Source organism: Thamnophis sirtalis, unplaced genomic scaffold, assembly GCF_051295495.1.
Source record: "Thamnophis sirtalis isolate CommonGarterSnake01/CBP01778 unplaced genomic scaffold, rThaSir2_p1.2 scaffold_4, whole genome shotgun sequence".
NCBI lineage: Eukaryota > Metazoa > Chordata > Lepidosauria > Squamata > Natricidae > Thamnophis > Thamnophis sirtalis.
Window position 1 is genome coordinate 89,880,846 of NW_028261384.1, and position 22,961 is coordinate 89,903,806.

General features: G+C 37.2%; 1 protein-coding gene across 1 annotated transcript in view; it reads left to right on the forward strand.

Annotated features, from left to right (window-relative positions):
* Positions 1 to 22,961, forward strand: part of LOC106557250 (unconventional myosin-Id) — a 123,930-nt gene that overhangs the window by 42,043 nt on the left and 58,926 nt on the right. The window contains exons 13-17 of the mRNA XM_087713352.1: positions 2,649 to 2,723; positions 2,821 to 2,953; positions 6,901 to 7,067; positions 8,203 to 8,410; positions 22,521 to 22,744. Of these exons, the coding sequence (XP_087569478.1) occupies positions 2,649 to 2,723; positions 2,821 to 2,953; positions 6,901 to 7,067; positions 8,203 to 8,410; positions 22,521 to 22,744 (807 nt within the window). The remainder of the gene's footprint in view (positions 1 to 2,648; positions 2,724 to 2,820; positions 2,954 to 6,900; positions 7,068 to 8,202; positions 8,411 to 22,520; positions 22,745 to 22,961) is intronic.

A 22,961-nucleotide genomic window follows, 5' to 3' on the forward strand; every position in this document is an offset into this window, starting at 1 on the left:
AAATAGTTCTAGTAGTATAGCCTTTATACTATGGAAATATAAATATGTGTGTCCCTAACCCCCAATTTAAATGTATGCTATATATTTATGGTAAATAAGAGGCACGATGAAATATTGAAAAAAGAGAAGAACAGAAATACTATTTGCCATCCTCGAAAGCAGCATAAACAGTCATTTCAGCTAAAACAGCAGCTTTATGGGAAGTACAGTTTAAGGAATCCTTGATTGATTGATTAATTGATTGATTGATTGATTGATTCGTTCATTCATTCATTTTGCTGCACAAGTTTTTCAATGATAACAAACATTTTTAACCTTCTCTAAACCTGATACCATTAACTGGGTAATTCTCCATCAAAATTCCTTCTATATTGCATAAATTTAGTTTTGCATTTTTAAAAAATGATTTGGTAATAATGCATTGTCAGTTTAGTTGCAGTAAAGACTTTTAGAAGTCATGGGGATCAATTAGAAAACTGTGATGGTTCTAAAAAGACTGTTACAATGTGCTCCTTTTTGGGTGTTAGGTTGACAGCTTGGTTTTATATTTAGGTCTAATTCTATTGTATTTCCTGCATTAAGATGTGCAAAACATATTTGGAAAATGTTAAGGCAGAGGTATAATTTTGACACTTATTCCAATGATAAACTAAAGCCTTTTTGCATGTCATACATGATTAAGAGATATAAATATTTAAAATCAGTTTATGGGTAGTGAAGTCCTCAAGCCATTTAATTATTTCAGGGGGAAATTGGATTACCTGAGATTGCAAAATTCAGTTCAGTTCAGTTTATTGTATTTATATGCTGCCCTTTTCCCCCGAAGGGGACTCAGGGCGGCTCACAACTCGAACCGGGGAAGGGGGATACAGACAAAAAATTTAAAAAACAACAAGCATAACAATATATAATTTAAAACTCACAACAGTCATACCATTCGAGACAGGGGTAACAGCTCTTTAGCCCCAGGCCTGTCGGAACAGCCAGGTTTTGAGGGCTTTGCGGAAGGCCTGGAGGGTGGTGAGGGTTCGAATCTCCACGGGGAGTTCGTTCCAGAGGGTCGGAGCAGCCACAGAGAAGGCTCTCCTCCGGGTAGTCGCCAGTCGACACTGGCCAGCAGATGGAATTTGGAGGAGGCCTAATCTGTGGGATCTAATCGGTCTAGTGGAGGTAATTGGCAGCAGGCGGTCTCTCAAGTACCCAGGTCCAATACCATGAAGGGCTTTATAAGTGACGACTAGCGCCTTGAAGCGTATCCGGAGACCAATAGGCAGCCAGTGCAGCTCGCGGAGGATAGGTGTTACGTGGGTGAACCGAAGTACACCCATGATTGCTCGCGCGGCTGCATTCTGGACAAGCTGAAGTCTCCAAATACTCTTCAAGGGCTGCCCCATGTAGAGCACGTTGCAGTAGTCCAGTCTAGAGGTCACAAGGGCGCAAGTGACTGTTGTGAGGGCCTCCCGGTTCAGGTAGGGACACAACTGGTGCACCAGGCGAACCTGGGCAAATGCCCCCCTGGTCACAGCCGACAAGTGGTGTTCAAAAGTCAGATGTGGGTCCAGGAGGACTCCCAAATTGCGAACCCTGTCTGAGGGGCGTACTGTTTGACCCCCCAGCCTGAGAGATGGAACACTTGGCCAATTAGTAGGAGGGAAACACACCAGCCACTCGGTCTTATCTGGATTGAGTACAAGCTTGTTAAGCCCCATCCAGTCCCTAACAGCCTCGAGGCACTGGCACATCACGTCAACCGCTTCACTGAGTTGGCACAGGGCGGACAGATACAGCTGCGTATCATTCGCATACTGATGGTATTTTATCCTGTGCCGTCGAATGATCTCACCCAGCGGCTTCATGTAGATATTAAACAGGAGGGGGGACAGGACTGAACCCTGCGGCACCCCATAATTCAGGGGCCTAGAGGTTGATCTCTGCCCTCCGACCAACACCGACTGCGACCTGTCTGAGAGGTAAGAGGAGAACCACCGTAGGACAGTGCCTCCCACCCCCACCTCCCGCAGTCGTCGCAGAAGGATACCATGGTCGATGGTATCGAAGGCCACTGAGAGGTCAAGGAGCACTAGGACGGAGGCATAACCTCCATCCCTGGCTCTCCAGAGATCATCAATCAATGCGACCAAAGCGGTTTCCGTGCTGTAGCCAGGCCTAAATCCCGACTGGAAGGGATCTAGATAATCGGTTTCCTCCAAGGACCGCCGGAGCTGAAAGACTACCACTTTCTCAACAACCTTCCCCACAAAGGGGAGATTGGAGACTGGACGATAGTGGCATTGTAAACAACTAAAAGTGCTTCTTGATCATTCACTTTGGTCGGGTTGCATTATAAGTGTTTAAAACATCTAAAGATGACACTGATGATGAAGAGAAGGAGGAATATTTACTGTCCTTTGACTTAAAGTATTGGAAAACTGTACAGTGTTTCTTGAAGGGAAAATATTTAAAAACTTTGTTTCTTACCATTATGTTTTGAATATTATCCATTTTCATTAGACTTTTTATATTTTTATTTTTTGTTGATTTCTATTTATGAGTTTTTCCCCTTATTTTCTGAGTCCAGTTATTAAATTTAGCCAAGTAGTTACTTAGTAGTTCAGTGCAACTAATTACCACGTTTTTATATTTATCAGTTATTCGGTCACAGGATTCATTGATAAAAATAAGGACACTTTATTTCAAGACTTCAAGCGTTTGATGTATAACAGGTAGGAATAACTTTAACTATCCATTTGTATCTTTACCCAGAATAGGCCAAATATGATTGTATTGTTGCCTTTTTAAATTATTTCTTGTATTTTGTAGTTCCAACCCTGTGCTAAAAAAGATGTGGCCGGAAGGCAAGCTGAGTATCACAGAAGTGACCAAGCGGCCACTGACTGCTGCTACACTTTTTAAGAACTCAATGATTGCCTTAGTGGACAACTTGGCATCCAAGGTAAGAAGTTCATAATTCAGGAAAAGTGAGCTTTGACAATTCCGTGTTTATTTCATTACTGTTGCTACTTGCTGAGTCACTCTTGCCTTGATTGTATCAACAACAAAAATCAGTGTAAAATTTCAATAGGACATTTTGGGATCAGACTATTAAAGATTACTTCCAGCATTCATATTCCTTCCAGTATTGAGAAAACTCCAAGATTACAGAGTGTGATCTGTTTATGAGAAGGGAGTAAGAGCTATTTTCTTCAAGTCCAGAGCATGTAAGAACTCAAAACTTGATAGAAACATTTAGAATAGATAATAATAATAATGCGGGCTTAGACTACAGGTATTTTCTGCAAAAGAAGACAAAGAGCAAACAGAAACAAATCTGTCAATTTAAAAGGTTCACATTTCTTGATGCAGCATGTTTAAAAATTTTCCATAGAATTTTTGCTTAGTGCCAAATGTAGAATGATCTAATTGGGGAAAAAAATCATCTGTAGCTACAAAACCATGGATGTCAAACTCAATCACGTCTCATGACATATTGCAATGTATCACGACTTTTTTTGCCTTTGCGGTGCTAGGGTGGGCGTGGTCTGTGAGTCATCCGGTTCATGGGTCGCCAGTTTGTCACTCCTAATATAAACAGTTCAACTGCGCTGTTGTGAACTTGTAAATGCTGAGGAGTATAAAGATGTTCTTAACATCTGTCTAAATTCTAAAAATAGGTACTACTACAGCAAAAAGCTATTTAAGAAGTGGCACAAATGTGGAATCTTACTATGATCTCAGTAGTTTCCATGTGGGTACCATATTGTTCTCAGTGTTTTATCCAAGAGTTGATATTTTGAAGATAGGAAATTAACTTTCCTATTATAGTGGTAATCTCTACTGAAGATCATTTGAAGCAGCCCTTTCCTGTTTCCATAGTATGGTTGGCCAACTGAAGCAAACTCAAATATTATTTACCAATGGGAACTTGTGCTAAGACTTTGATATTCCAGGTATGAGAAGGGGACACAAAACACACAAAAGGAATGACACTGAGCAAAGAACAAAAGCCTGAAATAAAAAGAGGGAGAATAACATTCCTAAAGGCTTTACTCAAGGCTTTAAATGTAAAGCATTTTTTTATGTGGAACATGACATAGAATTTTTGATTTTAAAGATCAAAAATTCTGAAAAAGATTCTGAAAAATCTTCTGAAAAAGATTCCTTTTGAGTTTATTACTTCTGTTTTATGGTTTGGGATACCTTAAGAAATATGGTGGCTGCACTCAGTTAAATCTATTTTACCTGTTTATGTAATAATGAATACTTTGGTTAACTTCCATCCTTTTTTCAGAAAAGTGTGTTCCTCACTTTACTCTATTTCAGTGACAGATTAGTTCTCTTTCATTGATCTCATTTTTAAAAAATATCCATATTTGCCTTATGAAGTATATTGTAGCCCTGTTTACTATTATATGGGTATCTGGGAAAAGGAGATAAATAAGTTACAGTGTAGGCTACAGCTTGTCCACTTCCCCATGTCTATGTTTTTTTAATTAGTGTAATGTTTGATGATAAATATACAATATGTAAAATAAAAGAATGTATAAGATATTTTGACACCATGATTACTAAAAATTTGACAGCTTTACATTTTTGTCAAGAAAAGAGACTCTTATTCTAAAATAAGAACATAATAAATCATAGTAAATCATGAATAAATCAGACCATGGTCCATCTAACAATACTGCTTACACTAAGTGGCAGCAATTCTTCAAGTTTCTGACTGATTTATCTCAGTGCTGCTTGGGATTTCTTTTAATGATAGAAAAAAGAGGATTAGAAATCTTATTCTAATAAATAAATGATTACAGTGTATTTTAACACGATATTACACACATCTCTTTGTCATGGAAAGTTAGCAGTGTTGAGTCTGAATTTTTAGGAAATGCCTTATATCCTGGAGTTGAAAAGGAGCGGGGTAAGGTTAGGGGTCCAGCATCTACAGGGCTATCTCCATCACAAATGGCTCTTAAGATGGAAATGAGGAACTTACAAAAAACAAAATACGGTCTCTATCAGAGATGTATCTTTTTGACATTTAGAAGACAGCTTCTTCTGTATTGTTCTATTCAACACAGTTGAATAAAATTGGCACTTACAGTTGCATACAGATTTAGAAAAATCTGTAAACTTCTCTTTTAACAGTCAGCAAATATGTAAAAAGACATAATTGTATTGAACTTTTAATTATTAACTGTATTAATTTCATTATTTTAATTTATTTATTTTATATTTCTATATGCTTTTTATTTTTAAATTTGGGCAGCAACTTTGGGAATTAACCTGAACTGAAAGGCTTAACCTATTCATATACATAATTAAAAAAAAAAACAGAACAGGCCTTCCTTATAAAGTAAAAGGACAAAAATATTTGAGGAAATTATTTCACAAATGAGTAGGAAGTAGCTTCTTTTTATTTGGCCTCAATTCATTATTAAATGACAGTTGGGAATTTTGCAAGTAGGAGAATTTCCCTACCATCTTTCAATCCTGTTTCCAGCAGAAATCTATGTTCCCAGTGTAGATCAGGGGTATCAAACTGGATTTCATTGAGAGCTGCATCAGGGTTGTGTTTGACCTCAGGGGGGCCATCGCCGGGCTGGGCTGGCTATGGCGCTCTGCCAGCAAAAATGGAGCTCAGGGGGTCATGCATGACCCCCAGGAACCGTATTTTTGGCCAGGACAGCCTCCAGCCATCTGCCAGCGAAAAGCGAGCTGGGAGGGTGGGGTGCACATGCCCATCTGAGCTCCATTTTCGCTGGCAGAGACACTGCAGACTGGTTCTTTGCTATTTCCAGGGCAGCCCTGAATGCCAGATCTAAACACCCTGTGGCCCGGATCCAGCCTGAAGGCCTTGAGTTTGATACCCCTGGTATAGATACTTAACAGCCTTTTTTTAAAAGAGAGAGATAATACCTAGCAAGCCAACAGAACTAGCAAGCAGTAACTATAACTAGCAAGCAGTCTCTTTCATTAGGCAAGATGGTTAAAATCTAGAACAGTCACAGCAAAAGAAAATATATATATATATTGGTCAAATTTTTCCTTCCTCTCTCCTCTCTTCTGTTTTCTTACTGGCTGGCAACTGTTTTCTAGGAAGTTCTCTTAATAAAGATATTACATTTGAGAATGTTGGATTATCTCATGGCTAAGATTCCTGCTATTACATAGGATACTTCTTTCTAAGAGGTGTATGGCAGGGAAAATTCTGCCAGCTGTAGTTTTTATAATTGCAGACTGGCAATCTTAAGATGACAGTGAATGTCCATGGAGATTCTCAGTCATCCAGCTCATGGTTGTCCCAAAGGTGCTTTTTCAAGGGGCAACTGGACTTTCTGCTTTTTCTTTAAAGACGTTTCGTTTCTCATGAGAAGAGAAACGTTTTCAAAGAAAAAGCAGAAAGTCCAGTTGCCTCTTGAAAAAGCACCTTTGGGAATGACAGTGAAAGGTAAGATATTGTAATAGTTGATTAGGATATTAAATTTCATATTGCCTAAGCTAGAAACCAATGACATTTTTTGCTGAATGCCTGTCTCAGAAAGTTCTTGTTTAATCTTTTTACTCTTAATGAAGAGGGCAGTATTGGTTGTTTTCTAGTTGGTATGGAAATGGATTATAGAAATGAATGAAGACATATAGAATAGAACTAAAATACTAGATCTGTTGTTTGCATTCTGGAAATTCATTTAATGCTGCTTGTTGTAACATTCATGATCTTATTTCAGGTGTTTCTATGAGTCTTGTTGTTCTAATGGAATTTTATAGCAGAAGAAGGTTAAGGGTCCTCCTTCTTTAACAATGGTTAAATAATAGGGATGTTAACTTGCACATTGTCACTTTCCCCTTACCCTTTTATTTTATCTGTTAATTCAAATACTGTTGTTTCTGGTTGCTTTCTTTTAGGAGCCATACTATGTCCGCTGCATTAAACCCAATGAGAAGAAGTCACCACAGCTGTTTGATGAAGAACGATGCAAGCATCAAGTTGAATATCTTGGACTTCTGGAAAATGTAAGAGTACGGCGGGCAGGATATGCCTATCGCCAAACGTATGAAAAATTTCTTCACAGGTAACAATTTACAAAAACTTTGCAAATTTCTTATATTTAACAATAAAAACATGTTTGTGGTTTGATATTACATTAGCATTCTTACACAAATCACAGTAATGTCTTCAAATAACTTTAAGAGAAATTATCAAGATTAGTGAGGCCAGTTAAAGAAAATAGCAATAGCAATAGCAATAGCAGTTAGACTTGTATACCGCTTCATAGGGCTTTCAGCCCTCTCTAAGCGGTTTACAGAGTCAGCATATCGCCCCCAACAATCCGGGTCCTCATTTTACCCACCTCGGAAGGATGGAAGGCTGAGTCAACCTTGAGCCGGTGAGATTTGAACAGCCGAACTGCAGAACTGCAGTCAGCTGAAGTAGCCTGCAGTGCTGCATTTAACCACTGTGCCACCTTGGCCATTTTATACCACTTTTTAATATTCTATATAAATGCATGTGTTTTTTATGGAACAGCAGAAGTTTCATGAGATATCTAAAGTATTTTACACAAACCTTTTATTAAAATGCATGACACGTTAAATCCAAATGGAACAGTTTTTATAAATCCTTTTTCTTGCTCAAGGCTCATTTCTCTTTATCAACTAAAGCAAGACCTCTCATACTTATTTATAACTATTTGGCAAAAGCTAGAACATGCTAAAATTATTATTTGTAAACATGATTAAATTATTCAGCCAAATCCACTTGAATCTTAGCTTAATTTAATATTATTAATTACTTTTAGCTTTGCTAGATATTCAGTCTACTTGAAGGTATTACATATATTTGCAAATAAACTGAAAATTTTAGTTGCCAAACACACCGAAAAAATAAGATTTGTCTTATCTGCAGATGGGCTTATAATATGCAAACACATCAATTTAATTTGCATATCATTTATTCTATCACTTAGGCAATTGTAGCTTGTTCAGTAAACTACTGAATAACAACGCAAGCATTAGTGATATTTCACAGTTATTGCAAATTAGCATTTTGTAATACATGTTTAAGATTTCCTAATTCTTTCTATGGGAAATCTACTTTGGAAGATAATATGGGTTATTGTGAACCTTTCTGCCATATTATTGACTATCACATTTAATATTGGCAAACAATGTTTTTTTTTTTAAAAAAAAAAACTTGTATCAATGCAGGTACAAAATAATTCCTGAATTTACTTGGCCAAATCACAAACTACCATCTGACAAGGAGGCTGTGAAAAAATTGATTGAGCACTGTGGGTTTCAAGATGATGTGGCATATGGAAAGACAAAGATTTTTATTCGCACACCACGAACTCTTTTTACGTTGGAAGAAATGCATGCCAAGATGCTTGAATGGGTGGTTCTCTTTCTACAAAAGGTGAGAAGCAAGATTGAAATTTCTTATAAAATAATCTACATAGATTCACAGAATGGAAAAATATAATTTTTAAAATAAGATGCCTTTAATCATGTGCTAGTCCTGGTGACTTACATGTACATATGCATATATTTTTCCTTGTAGTAATAAGGGAGTGATTTGCAGAATATTGTTGTTGTTTTCCCCTTCAGATCTAGCATATTAGCTTTAACTCTAAGGGGTTAAAATAGATGAAAAACCAAACTGGATTTGAAAGACCTGTCCAGTCTTGTTCTGTTCACATGTTAGCCATCCAGATGTCTGTAGGACTCTTACAAACTAAATAATAGCACTTTCCTTCTCATATTTCCCAAGAAATAATCCCAGAGAAGCAACACCGCTCACAAGAGGGGTTACCACTTAAATAATATCCATTATTGTCGCTTCCTCCATTAATTGGTGTCACTGATACTTAAAGCATTCAAGTGATAGTAATTGATACATCTTGCTGAAGACAATTATATGGTTAAGTATATGTTGCATAAAAAGTCTCTCTGTCTATTTAGGATCTTTGAATGGTCTCATTTCAAATATTATTGAAAAGAGAAAGAAAAACAATTCCATCCTTTTACTTCATATAAAGTGTAATAGCTTATTTCTGTGGCATGTTCTCTTTCATTTGGTCTCTTTTTTTCCATGCTAAAAACTCCCTAATGTTCCTACAACTCTTGGATAATTTTTCTTGCCAGTCACACACTTCTGCATCAGCTGCTGCTGTGAATCCCCCAACAGTAGTTTTAGCAATTGCTTATTATTGGCAAAGAGCTAACAGTTTTGTTAAAAATATTTTGTGGAGTCCTTAGTGCTCTCTGACCTTGGTTGTTTGCTTACAGAGGTTTTATTACCCAACTAGGCAACATCATTAGTGCTGTGAAAATTGTTTTATTATTGTTATCAAAATCCAATTTCTTCTTAAGAAAACTGGTCATTCAAAGCAAATAAGTTGAAATATAACAGCCAAATTTGCTTTGCAGAAGTAAACAATTTATTATTCTCTATTGTCTCATTAATTATTTTCATAATCTAAGTAGTAAACTGATAGTTATATGAGAAAATGAGTAAGACATATTTGAACAAGATGGAAATCCATAGTAGGAATAGAAGTTACAATTCTTAATAACACAGGTTATAATTTGAAGCATCATATTGTTAACTGATGCTTCAAATTAGAGTCTGTGTGATTAAAAATTCCAGAAATGAGGGCTATTTTCATTAGATGATAACCAGAAATAATTCCTGATAAATATTCATTCTCTGTTTCTTAAACACATACATACAAACACAACTGTAATATGTTGTTCATTAAATAATGTCATTTAATTATTACATTTAGCGTTAAGACTTTAGACTACTTTTGGCTTGTTTATTATATTCTTATTGGTACTTCTTTACCATGAAAAAAGAATCCACCATTACTGTTTAAAAGCTTGTGATAGAAACTAGGCAAAAATACTTTAAGTGAAGATGATTTTTTTCACTATCACACTTTTTTTATTGTCTTTGAATGCACCTTGTCAATTATCTTTCCAAATTAAAATACGCTTTTCATATTTTTTTTTGCTGCAGCCTGAATCTTGTATCTTTTTCTTAATTTGCACAAAAATGCATACTTTTAACTCCCTTGATAGTAAAACTGTTAGTGTCAAAGATTCTCTTTTATACTTGCAATACTGGTAGGGAACATTGGCAAGCTTGATTTAAAAAAAAAATCTTTACCTTTACATATCATATACCACTCAAGGCTATTTATGATACTTGTTCATAACTGAATTATAATTTTAGTACAGCATACTTTTCTATATCAGCTTTTGAGACAAATAACAATAACAATAGATAAAAATACTGCATACACTACAAATGATTATTAAAAGTAAACCTAATGAGAAACTAAAATAAATAAGTAAAATAAATCAGTAAAATAAATCAGTCCTAACAAAAACAACAAAGCTTGTATTGAAAAGACAGTGAAGAAAGAAGCGTAATAGTCTGCTGGTAAGGATATTGGGAAGCCTATATTTTTATTGAACTTGTATGATTTTAACAAGGAACCAGGTCAGATATTTGATTACAGTCCACAAACACTTTTCAAAGACAAACCCAAGTGAGACGTCACAAGGGCATGGTTTATGGGTCTAGGATAGGGTTGTCAAACACAAGGCCCGCAGGCCGCATCCGGCCCACAATGTGGGGCTGTCCTGGAAAGTGTAAGGGGCCGTTCCATGTCACTTCGGCCCAGTCTATCCAATGTGAAGAGAAAACATTGAACCAGCATGGCTTTGGCCCGATCTACCCAATGAGCCTGGTCTATTTAATGCAAAGAGGGAACATGCTAGCAGTTTGGGGAGTGGCATCAAGTTGTCCACCCCCACCCAGTCAGCCACGCCCAGTGAGTGGCATCAAGCTAGCCATGCCCACCCAGTTTGCTACACCCACCCAACCCCCCGACGTCAATCACAGCCCTGATGCGGCCCTCAATGAAATTGGGTTTGACACCCCTGGTCTAAGACAACTTATCATGGCCAATTTGCTGTGACCAACTCTCCATGATCAACTTGCCATGGTCCACTTGCTACTGCAGGACAATTTACTGAAGGACAATTCAAGACAGGTTTAGTTTCTTTTATTATTCAACAAAGCATTACAAAAGCTGGTAGTCATAGGAATGACTTTCTTTGATAAAATAGATAAAATAACATGGTCAACAAAAATAAAAGGAACTAAGTGAATTCTGTGGCAAGTTGTCCCGCAGCAAGTTGGCCATAGTGATATCAAGCACTGAGGAAATCAAGAGATTCAGGCAGTTCAGCTAAGTATAAAGATTTAGCAATAGCAATAGCAGTTAGACTTATATACCGCTTCATAGGGCTTTCAGCCCTCTCTAAGCGGTTTACAGAGTCCGCATATCGCCCCCCCCCCACAGTCTGGGTCCTCATTTCACCCACCTCGGAAGGATGGAAGGCTGAGTCAACCTTGAGCCGGTGAGATTAGAACCGCTGAACTGCAGATAACAGTCAGCTGAAATGGCCTGCAGTACTGCACCCTAATCACTGCGCCACCTCGATTTATTGCAAGCTTAAACTCTCGACAAGAATCTGAGCTACTAACAGTCAAAGCGAATTGATGGTAGGTAGGACTCAAAGGAATTCAGACTTCCTGCTGATGTCACTGTGAGATCGGATGCTGGAAGCCACTCTCTGTGCTCCCGCACTGAGTTCTCCCTGTTGGGGGGCTCCAAAAGGAACTAAAGCTATGCTGTAGGGGTGGCAAAGAAAAGGGGGGACCTGTAGATTGCAGCGAATCACAATTCTCCCATTTGAACCAGGGCTTTCTTCCCTCTCATTCACGACAAGAAGAGGCAGCCATTATGGCTGCTGAGAAGCTGGGACAGCTGAGGCAACAAAGAAAGTGCAGGAGTGGTATAGATGGACAATGATTGGAACTGGGTGAGATGATTCCTTTTTTACCTAATCTAACCCTAAAAGAAAAAAATCCACGAAAAGAGACTCTTAGAACTATCTGTTAAAGCAGCGAACAACTACTTAGAGAAAAATCCCAGACCCAAAAGAAAGGAACGAAGGAAGAAAAGTAAAAAAACTTTTAAAACATAGAAAATTGGATTTTTCAACTGGGTAGGTACTGTTTTGGAAAGGCATTTAAAATGCTGGAACTATCTATTTAAATAACTGACTTTGCTTCCATAAATCAAATTAAAATTACATTAAATACCTGTCAGATTTGAGACAACACTGAAACTTAAGCTGGGACGTCACCTTCTGATGAATGGAAACTATACCATACTCTTACAAGTCTGGGAAAAATTCTCATAAGAGAAATAAAGAACATTTATCTGGAGAACTGTGGTGATATCTTCTGTTCTATATTTATCTACTTTATTACTACTGGAGGTTCAACTGTGAGAAGTTGAAAGAAGGAAGATGAAGTGACTCTTGAATGTTAAGATATATGACTAAACCTATAGAGTGGATGTAAGGAGATAATTGGCAAGCTTCCTGGACTACCTAAATGGAACTGATCGAATAATTCTGGGATATAAAGAACTATGATTATTGTACTCTCTGAAGAGCAACATTAGGCCTGAATATGTGATTTTTGGAGTAAGAATAGGACTTACTAAAATAAGACAAGATGCTCCACCAGGGGAAATGAGTGGAATGTTAAAAGAAATGGTACTGATGTTGCAAAACATTAATGAAACTGTGACAGAAAACCACAGGGAGATAAAGAGCCTAATGCATGACATAGTTGGGAAAATAGAAAATATTCTACAAGGGATAATGAATAAAGATCAAAATGTCCAGGAAAGGGAAGACACAACAGAAAATGGAGAAAAAGATAGAACAGACAAATCAGCAAATAAAGCAAGGAGAAGACAATAAAGATAATAATGACTTCAACTTCAACATCTTCATCAATGATTTGGATGAGGGAATAAATGGGAACTCATCAAATTTGTAGATGACAACAAGCTGGCAGGAATAGCCAACACTCCAGAAAACCGGCTTAAGATACAGACAAACTTGAACATTGAGCACTATCTAATAAAATGAAATTCAGTGGTGAAAAGAGTAAGGTTCTACATTTAGGCAACAAAAATGAAATGAATAGGTACAGTATGGGTTACCATACTGCTCTGCAACTGTGAGAGGAATCTTGGAGTCCTAGTGGACAACCATTTAAATATGAGCCAGCAGTGTGCAGCAGCTGCCAAAAAAGCTAACACAGTTCTAGGCTACATAAACAGAGGGATAGACTCAAGATCACGTGAAGTGTTAATACCACTTTATAATGCCTTGGTAAGGCCACACTTGAAATACTGCATTCAGTTTTGGTTGTCACGATGTAGAAAAGATGTGGAGACTCTAGAAAGAGTGCAGAGAAGAGCAACAAAGATGATTATGGGACTGGAGACTAAAACATATGAAGAATGGTTGCAGGAACTGGGTATGTCTAGTTTAATGAAAAGAAGGACTAGGGGAGACATGATAGCAGTGTTCCAATATCTCAGTGGTTGCCACGAAGAAGAGGCAGTCCAACTATTCTCCAAGGCACCTGAGTGCAGAACAAGAAGCAATGGGTGGAAACTAATCAAGGAGAGAAGTGTTGAGGACTTTTACAAGGAGTGGACTGAGGCTGGAGTCAGTGCATCAAGAACCACCACACACAGACGGATCCTGGACATGGGCTTCAAATATCATATTCCTCTTGTCAAGCTGCTCCTGAACAACAAACCTCAGAAGCGTCTTACCTGGGCTAAAGAAAAACAGACCTGGTCTGTTGCTCAGTGGTCCAAAGTCCTCTTTTCTGATGAGAGCAACTTTTGCATCTCATTTGGAAACCAAGGACCCAGAGTATAGAGGAAGAATGGAGAGGCACACACTGCAAGATGCTTGAAGTCCAGTGTGAAGTTTCCACAGTCTGTGTTGATTTGGGAAGCCATGTCATCTGCTGGTGTTGGTTCACTGTGCTTCATTAAGTCCAGGGTCAATGCAGCCATCTACCAGGAGATTTTGGAGCACTTCATGCTTCCTTCCACAGACGAACTTTATAGGGATACTGACTTCATTTTCCAGCAGGACTTGGCACCTGTCCACACTGCCAAAAGCACCAAAACCTGGTTCAATGACCATGGCATTACTGTGCTTGATTGGCCAGCAAACACACCTGACCCAAACCCCATAAAGAATCTATGAGGCATTGCCATGAGAAAGATGAGAGAAGTGAGACTGAACAATGCAGAAGAGCTGAAGGCCGCTATTGAAGCATCCTGATCTTCCATAACACCTCAGCAATGCCACAGGCTGATAGCTTCCGTGCCATGCCGCATTGAGGCAGTAATTGCTGCAAAAGGGGCCCAAACCAAGTACTGAGTATATATGCATGCTTATACTTTTCAGAGGTCCGATATTGTTCTATGTCCAATCCTTGTTTTATTGATTGCATGTAATATTCTAAATTTTCTGAGATTGTGGATTTGGGGTTTTCATGAGCTGTAGGCCATAATCATCACAATTATGACCAATCATGGCTTGAACTGTCTTGCTTTGCATGTAATGTGTCTATCTCATATATTAGTTTCATCTTTTAAGTTGCATTATTGAAATAAATGAATTTTTGCACGATATTCTAATTTTTCGAGTTTCACCTGTAAGTCATACTTCTAATGTCTATTTCCCACCAGTGACGTGCAGTCAGGGGAGGCAGGGGAGGCACAGCCTCACCACTGTCAATCATGAAAAGGAAAAAAAATGTAAATGGGAAAAGGTGAGTGCTGAGGTTAGGCTAGCTAGCTGCTAGTCACTGTGAATGACTGCCTGTTTAAATAAGCCTCTAAAAAAGTGCCTTCTACTATGAGGCAGGAGAACTGCATGCCTCATCTAGTCTGACTTTTAGGCGCTCGAGCAGAATTAAGCGAGGGTTAAAAGCCTAAAAAATCCCGAAGTAGTTGAGGCACGCAGTTCTTCTGTTTCATAGTAGAGGGCGCATTTTTTAGAGGCTTCAACTCTGTCATTCTGTTTAAAGCTGCAGCGTCACGCTCACTCTTCTCTTTCTCCGTTTCTGATGCCCCCACCCGCACCCCACGCTCCCTCTTTTCCTTCAAATTTCCTTTTTTCTTTTTTCTTTAATAAATGCAATGCTCAGGCATTCTCTTCCCCCCCCCCCAGGGACACCCCACTGACTAAAGCGCTTTCTTTTGCCCGCCTGTGCTCGTGGCAGAGCTCGGGCGGGCTGCCGTGAGCTCAGGCGGGCGAAAGAAAGTGCTTTAGTCAGTGGGGTGTACTCTCCCCCGACACCCCACTGACTAAAGCACTTTCTTTCGCCCGCCTGAGCTCTGCCGCGGGCAAAAGTAAATGCTTTATTCAGTGGGGTGTCGAGGGAGAGGACTGCCTCACCAGCCATAAACCTCACCGCACGTCACTTTTTCCCACACATCCTTAGGCTCACAATTTTTGTAATGCAAACAGATAATTTAGGAAGCTGCCAGCTTAACTTCTCAGAAACCCTTTTGTTCAGTTCCCCAAACCATTGTCTCTGCTTGGAAAGGCATGTGTTTGATTCCCTCAAAGTGCCTTCGTGGAGAAAAACATGTCATCTTAAGTTTCCTGGTTCATATAGAGCAATATCCTTTCCCAAATGTAAATGTGTCTGCTATTCTTCCCAGCCTTGTGAGTAGCACTGCTCTGCCCCGCTCCCTCACCTTGAAGCATTCTAGCTTCCCCAGATGCTCCTCTTAGGAGACTTGTCAATCAAATCTCCAGCAACTGTCGTTGCCATGGCAATGTTTCTGGGCTAAGTGGTGGGTGGTGAGGGGGTAGATGGGAATGAATAGATGAGAGGAGAAAGAAAAACAAAAGCTGGGCCAACTTGTTATAATTTAATATTTTTATTCCAAATATGTTCTTAAAATGGTATATGTTAAGAATTGTTAGTGGCGAACAAACAAAAGCCTCTATTATAGAAGACAGCTATTTCATATTTAGTTACAGACTAGCACCTTAACTGGAGATGGGCTTCAGCTTAATGACCTTATCAAGGGTTTTTTATTCACCACCTTTTGAGATTAGATTTCAGTCAGTTGGTAAGAACAAATACTGTTTATCTATCAACATAATATATTAATTAACAGAAAATTCCCAAAATATGCTTTGGATCATAGGGAATTTGTTCCATGCAATTGAAAAGATCATTAAGGCTAACCCTTAAGCCTCGGAAATAAGTTTCCATTTGGCAAATAGTTTTTAACACTCAAAATTAAAGAATTCTAAATGACTCTATGCCAAGTTATGTCATTTTTCATTTTATTGTTTTACCAAGCTTATATATTCTAACTCTAATCATCAAGCAAATTTGAGAACCTCATGCTTTTCTCGTATGTAAAAAAAAATCACAATAAACAATGTAGATAGTCATTTTTGTGAGAGTAAATGTATTTCAGATCCCCCTCCCAGATTATGCCAGTTGCATCTGGACAAAAGTCTTCTACTACTAAACTATTACTAGAAGAAAGTATAAACATCAGAAATATGAAGTATGGTCTACCAGTCCACAGAGTAAATATTTTAATTTGAATTTTAATCCTTACTAAAAAGAGGAAAAATTAAGTTTTCCGTTATCATGATTCATTGTTTGTGACAAGATAATGTTAACAATTTCATCAATCCCTTAATCATCTTGTTTTAATTCGTCCCTCAGGGAGCAACCTTTTGAAAGGCAGTTATTTTTTAGCCTCTTACTAGCCATAAAATAGAAGACTTTTCTGCTGCAATCTTGACCACAGTCTCTGAAAGAACAGATCTCATCTAAGTTGCTTTATTGAAAACAATATAAGAAAGCTAAGTGAAAATTATCTGACTCACTTCAGATTGTGTGCATGGAAAATCAACTTTTCTTTGACAGTGTGAAATATTGTTTGCCAATTAGTTCAAGCAAGTATGAACAAGGTTTAGTGTGATCTGAGAGTATACAGTACATGTAGTTCAATCAGAATAGAGCTGGAAGGGACTTTGAAGGTCCTCTAATCCAACCCCCTGTTCAAGCAGGAAACTCTATAGCATTTCAGATAAGTCTCTTCTTAAAATCTTAAAATCATCAGTGATGAAGCACCTGCAACCTCTCAAAGCAAGCTATTTCATTGGTTAATTGTTCTCATTGTTAGGCAGTTTCTCTTTAATTCCAGATTGCTTCTCTCCTTGATTAGTTTCCATTCATTGTTTCTTGTCTTCTGGTGCTTTGGAAAATAAGCCCCTTTCTTTGTGGCACCATCTCAGATACTGGAATACTGCTATCATGTCAGCTCTCATCCTTTTTTTGTCTAGAGTTACTCTTCTCTGCAATTTTTCCAAAGTTTCAACATCTTTTTTGTAATGTGACCAAAACTGGATGCAGTAGTCCAGGTGTGGTCTTACTAAGGTTTTATAAAGCAGTACTAATACTTTGTGTGATTTTTATTCTATGTATGCCTCTGTTTATACAACCACGGGTCGTATTAGCTTTTTTGACTACTGCTGCACACTGCTGACTCATGTTTAAATGATTGTCCACTAGGACGCTAAAATCCGTCTCACAGTTCCTGTTTTTGAGCCAGAAGTACAGATTACATTTTGCCTAATCTATTCTTCTACCTTTGATTTTATGTAGTAAGCATGAAAATATTTTTCTAAGGATCTCAGATAGTCCTCTATTTATGAGAGTAATTGAGCCCACCATAACTCACAATGGTCATAAAACAGATCATTAGATAACCAAACTTGATTTTATGACCTTCTTGCTATGGTCATTAAGTGGATGCCAGTTTTTATTGAAAGTTGATTTCCAGCAAAATTGTCATAAATTGACTCAGGTTAACTCAGCCTTCCATCCTCCCAGGGTGGGTAAAATGAAGACCCAGATTGTTGGGGGCAATATGCTGACTCTGTAAACCACTTGGAAAGGGCTGTAAAAGCACTATGAAGCAGTATACAAGTCTAAGTGCTATTGCTATAAATTGCTACCATGTGACACAGGAAATGGGTGGACAGATATCAGAACTTCAAATCAAGTCAGAAATCTCATTTTCAGGGTCCTTTATAAGTTCAAACAGTCCCTAAGTGATTGGTTGTAAATTGAAGGTTACCTGTATAAAGGTGTATTAAGTCCCAGTGACATAAAAACATTTAAAAGATTGCTCATCTTTGTGCAGGGTTATTAAATAACCTTGAAGGCTAGCGTAGGATCTGTTTGGAAGCTAATATGGATATTATTTGCAATGGAATTAGAAATGTGAAGTTCTTTCTTTATGAAATAAATTTTAAATAGACTTGTAGTTTCTTTTTGGACAAGGTTTCTGGCTTGTGATGGCCAATTTTTAATGTTAAATATTTTGTTTTGAGCTACTTTTCCATTTTCCTATCTAGTATTGTGTTTCTCATTATTGCCTTATTACATCAAATATTTGAAATTAATCTCTTTTATCTCTTGTTAAGATGAAACCCCCCTATCTTAAAATGATGTTGACATCTCATTGTCTCAAAACGAGAAATGAGATATAAAAAAAACTTTATTTTGTGTCAACCACATGAATCTACAAAATAAGTAACATCATTGATCTGTAAGGAAAGATAAGGAAAGTCCAACATATGCAAAATAGTGGTTAGGCTAATCTAAAGACGTTCTTCAGCACCCTTTAACAAAGACTATAGTGGACAGGCAAATGCATTCAATAGCTACATACAGCTCCTTTATATGTCATCCTGCAGCATCCTGAGATCATGCCAACCAGATTCAGCTATTTTGCCAGGAATTTTTTAAAGGGGTCAGAGACTTTATGAAGATACATTCCGCTCATATACCTCACAAGACCTGAGCAGAAATGAGCCTGTTGCAGCTCTCTGGCGAAATGCGATATTTTTTAGAACAACATTTTTGCACTAATCTTCAGCTGAAAAGACTCCCAGGATAGTCAACAGTTTATTGAAAAATCCTAGATAATTCATCCCCTTTGGTTTGTAGAATAAAATGTGGAATATAAAAAGAAATGAGGAAAAGGAATTAAAAAAAGAGATGGAAACAGTTCAAGAACTTGATGAAATGGTTAGAGCCCAGAGACAGTATAAGGAAACAGGAGCAAAGGCAATTGTTCTCTACCCTGCAGTTGTACATTCTCTCTCTCTCTCTCTCTCTCTCTCTCTCTCTCTCTCTCTCTCTCTCTCTCTCTCTCTCTCTCTCTCTCTCTCTCTCTCTCTCTCTCTCTCTCTCCCTCCCTCCCTCCCTCCCTCCCTCCCTCCCTCCCTCTCTCTGTCACACACATGCACACACACACACACAAATAAAGAATTAGAACTTAATGATATACCAGTGAACAGATGAGTTACAAAAAAGAAGGAAACCAGACTTCTGAAAAATGGGGAAGTATATTGGCACTCTACAGTAATAGTACTGGCACTAACCAGAGTACTTGGGTGATAAACATATTTTATGCATGTATCAGTGAGGGGGAATTTTAAAAATGTAAAGTTTTAGCAGTAGTTAAATTTCCATAAGAGTATGACAATATAGTGAATTATTTGTTCTCTCCATTATCATTATGACTGTATAGGTGCCCATATTTGCCCCATCCTTAGAATAGTATGGTGGATGGAAACTGCACACCAAAATATTGAAGGTAGCAAGACAAATTAAACTTGAGTATAATTATTTCACACAAATAACATAATTTATAATAATTTCATATACTTAATACATTCCAAATCAAAACTTAGCTTTGTTCTCATGCATGTATGTGTGTTTGTGTGTCTTTGTTTGTAGTCAAATTATATAAAAATAATTGAATTAAAAATTACTGATTAAAATTCATTGCTTGTAAACTAAGGTAGACTGTTTTTATAATATTGATTGATCCCCATCAATTATCTTGTCTTACAAACACATTCCCACACATAGACACACTATACAAACACCCTCCCCCCCCAAAAAAAAAGAATCAGCTAAAAAAAGAGAAAAACAAGATGTAAGATAAGGGATGTTCATACTAGTAAAGGATAGAAAGAAAAAAGAAAGAGCAAAGGGAGATGAAACAATACAAAGTGATAACAGTACAACTAAGTAAAAAAGGAAAAGACATTTGGAGAGATAAGTAGAGCTTATAAGAATTAAAGCAAGATAAGCAAAGAGGGGCTCTATTCTTGTACACTTTTATGTTACTCTTTGCATATGCCTTACATTGTGTAAATAAAATTGAGCTGTTCTTTAAGTTTACAGAACCTTCTTCTGAAAATCCATAAGTGCACATCTCATAAATTTATTTATTTTGGTGCAGCTTCCCTCTTCATTAAAACTGTTTCATATACAGAATTCTCATTTTTATTATACCAACAATTCCTACATATGTCCCATTCAAGTTGGATAGAACTCATAGTTCTTTGAACCTTATGATAGGGGTGTGTTTCATTGGTATATATTACAAACAAGCTTTCTCTTTCCTTTTTCTATCCCTCTTTCTCTTGAGGAAGGTTGTTTATTTGGTTTTCAGTTGCTATAAATATTGTCTCTCATTACTTCCTAGGCCGCATTTTACATCTTCTCCTAACTTGATGTAACCTACATTTATAGAGCCATATATACAAGAAAGACTGTTTTTGACATCATCTACTGTATATAAAATATTGATAGTTATGTTTCTAATGTTTCTAATTACACTGGGTAATTAATTAATCCTAGTGTAAGTGGAGAATTTATGCATCTCTAGGGATCAGTAAAATGCCAGCTCAGAAACAGAATCAAAGTTCTTCAGCATTTGTGAGGGGAATAGGAGTTATTTGCATACCAGTAGGAGGAACAAAGGCTCCTTTTAAGCTGAGCTGAAGAAGAAACAAATATTATCCCAAGGAAGCATTAGGCATTTTGAATAGAATGTAGCCATTGTGATTGCTTCTTAGAGAACATTACCTTCTAACTGAACTTCAGTATGAGCCTCCTGGGAGTTTGGAATTCATGTTTGTAGAGAATGAAGGGAACACTATTTGCAGAAATCCTACTGATAAGTTTGTCTTCTTATGAAATAAATACCTTTCAGCAAAACAGAAAAAAGAAAAATGAACTATCAGGTCTATATCCAGCATATCATATGAGACTTTACTTATATTTTAAAAACTTCACCCATAACAACAGCAGCAGCAGAATGGCTTCAGTTATAGAACAGTGCATCATCACAGTGGAAAATCAGGCTGGAAAATAAGATCAGCATGTTAAGATTAGATGCAAACAAACTATAAAATGAACATTTACAGCCAAATATTGCAGTGGAATTTGGACTGGACAATGAGGAAAATAGTAAACTGATGGTATCAAAATACTCAACAAAAATAACTTCAATGTCTGGATGAAGACAATTGCTACAAATACCTAGACATCCTTCAAGCTGATAACATCAAGCATATTGAAGTCAAAAAGGTGGTTAGAAATAAGTCAAAAAGAAGGCTAGAAAGAAATACTCAGTGGAGGAAATAGCGTCAAGGCAATAAACACCTTGGCAATTCCAGTGCTTATTAAGTGTATCATGTGATCATGACTTGCATGTCACATGAGCATGACTTGCAACTTCCCTTTGACTTCCCCATTAATTTTTCTTGTCAGAAGCCAGTTTGGAAGGTTGCAAATGGCAATCACACGAGTGCAGGATATTGCAACCATTGTAAATGGATTATATTGGATGCAATAAATATGTCCATTATATTGAGAGATGTCTAGATGTCAATGTGGTCCATTGTATCAAAGATCTGCTAAAAGAGAGCTCATTAAAGTCAATGCACACTAATAATATTATAAAATATGCTTTTTGAAGAAATCATAACATCTACTTTGAAGATCTGATACCATCCTTTAGGTTAAGAAAGTGGTCATTTAAATAGCTAATCATGCAAGTTTTAATTTAATTTGCTTAATAATAATTGCTGGAAATGTAACAAATTGGCATTTCTGAATATTGGCTGCAAACATTCAAACTGTAAAATTTATATCAGAATACAGATGCTATATATATCATCCTGGCATGCAATTTATTCAGAAGGGCTTTTACATATAGTTTTCTGAGAAAATGTCGTTTAAGGAAAATTTGTAAAAGGATCAAATGGACTTCTACTTTTCTTGAAATACAACAAATCAATATGTATCTGCTCCTTAGCTTTAACTACATTAACCACACAGGTTCTCAGACAATTTGCAAATTTGTTCTCTTGGTTTGCTATTAAAATATTTCACTTAAGTGATTTGTTTTTCTCTTGTTGTAGAGAAAATTATCCTATTTAAGAATGCTACCTTTTTTACAGCACAAGAGAAGAAATTAAATTAATTTTTATATAATAATTATTATTCTTGTAATTGGAAGTCAATCCTATTTCTATCTTAGGAAAATTAAGCCCCATGAAACTCACTATATAAAAGTGTTTTATGGTAGTTTTAACTGATACTCCAATTAACAATTGTATATTTTTTATGGAAGTGGGTTGCTTATAAAAGTAAGTTATGGTTTGCTTAACTATGCTACAAGATAATGTTTTCTGAATGGCTACTTCTGTAGGTTTGGAGAGGTACATTAGCTCGACTCCAATATAAGAGGACCCGAGCTGCCCTCAAGATTTTAAAATGTTACCGTCGATACAAAGTAAAGTCTTACATCTGTGAAGTTGCCCGGCGATTTCAAAATGTGAAGTCTATGAAAGATTATGGGAAGCACGTGAAGTGGCCTAATCCTCCAAAAGTTTTGCGAAGGTTTGAAGAAGCTCTACATGCAATCTACTACAGGTAAGAAATGGAAGCAATCCCTGTCTTGAATTATGGAGCTTAGTCAGTGCCACACATGATCTTCAGTGTCTCTCTGTGGAGTTATCTTGGTAGATTGAATAGTACAGATGCTACTTCAGGATGTCAACCACAGAAAAAGTACCATTGTACATTTCTAATTATATCAGTTGAACAAATTTTCTGAATGATTAAAAAATTAATGGATAATTTGGAACTT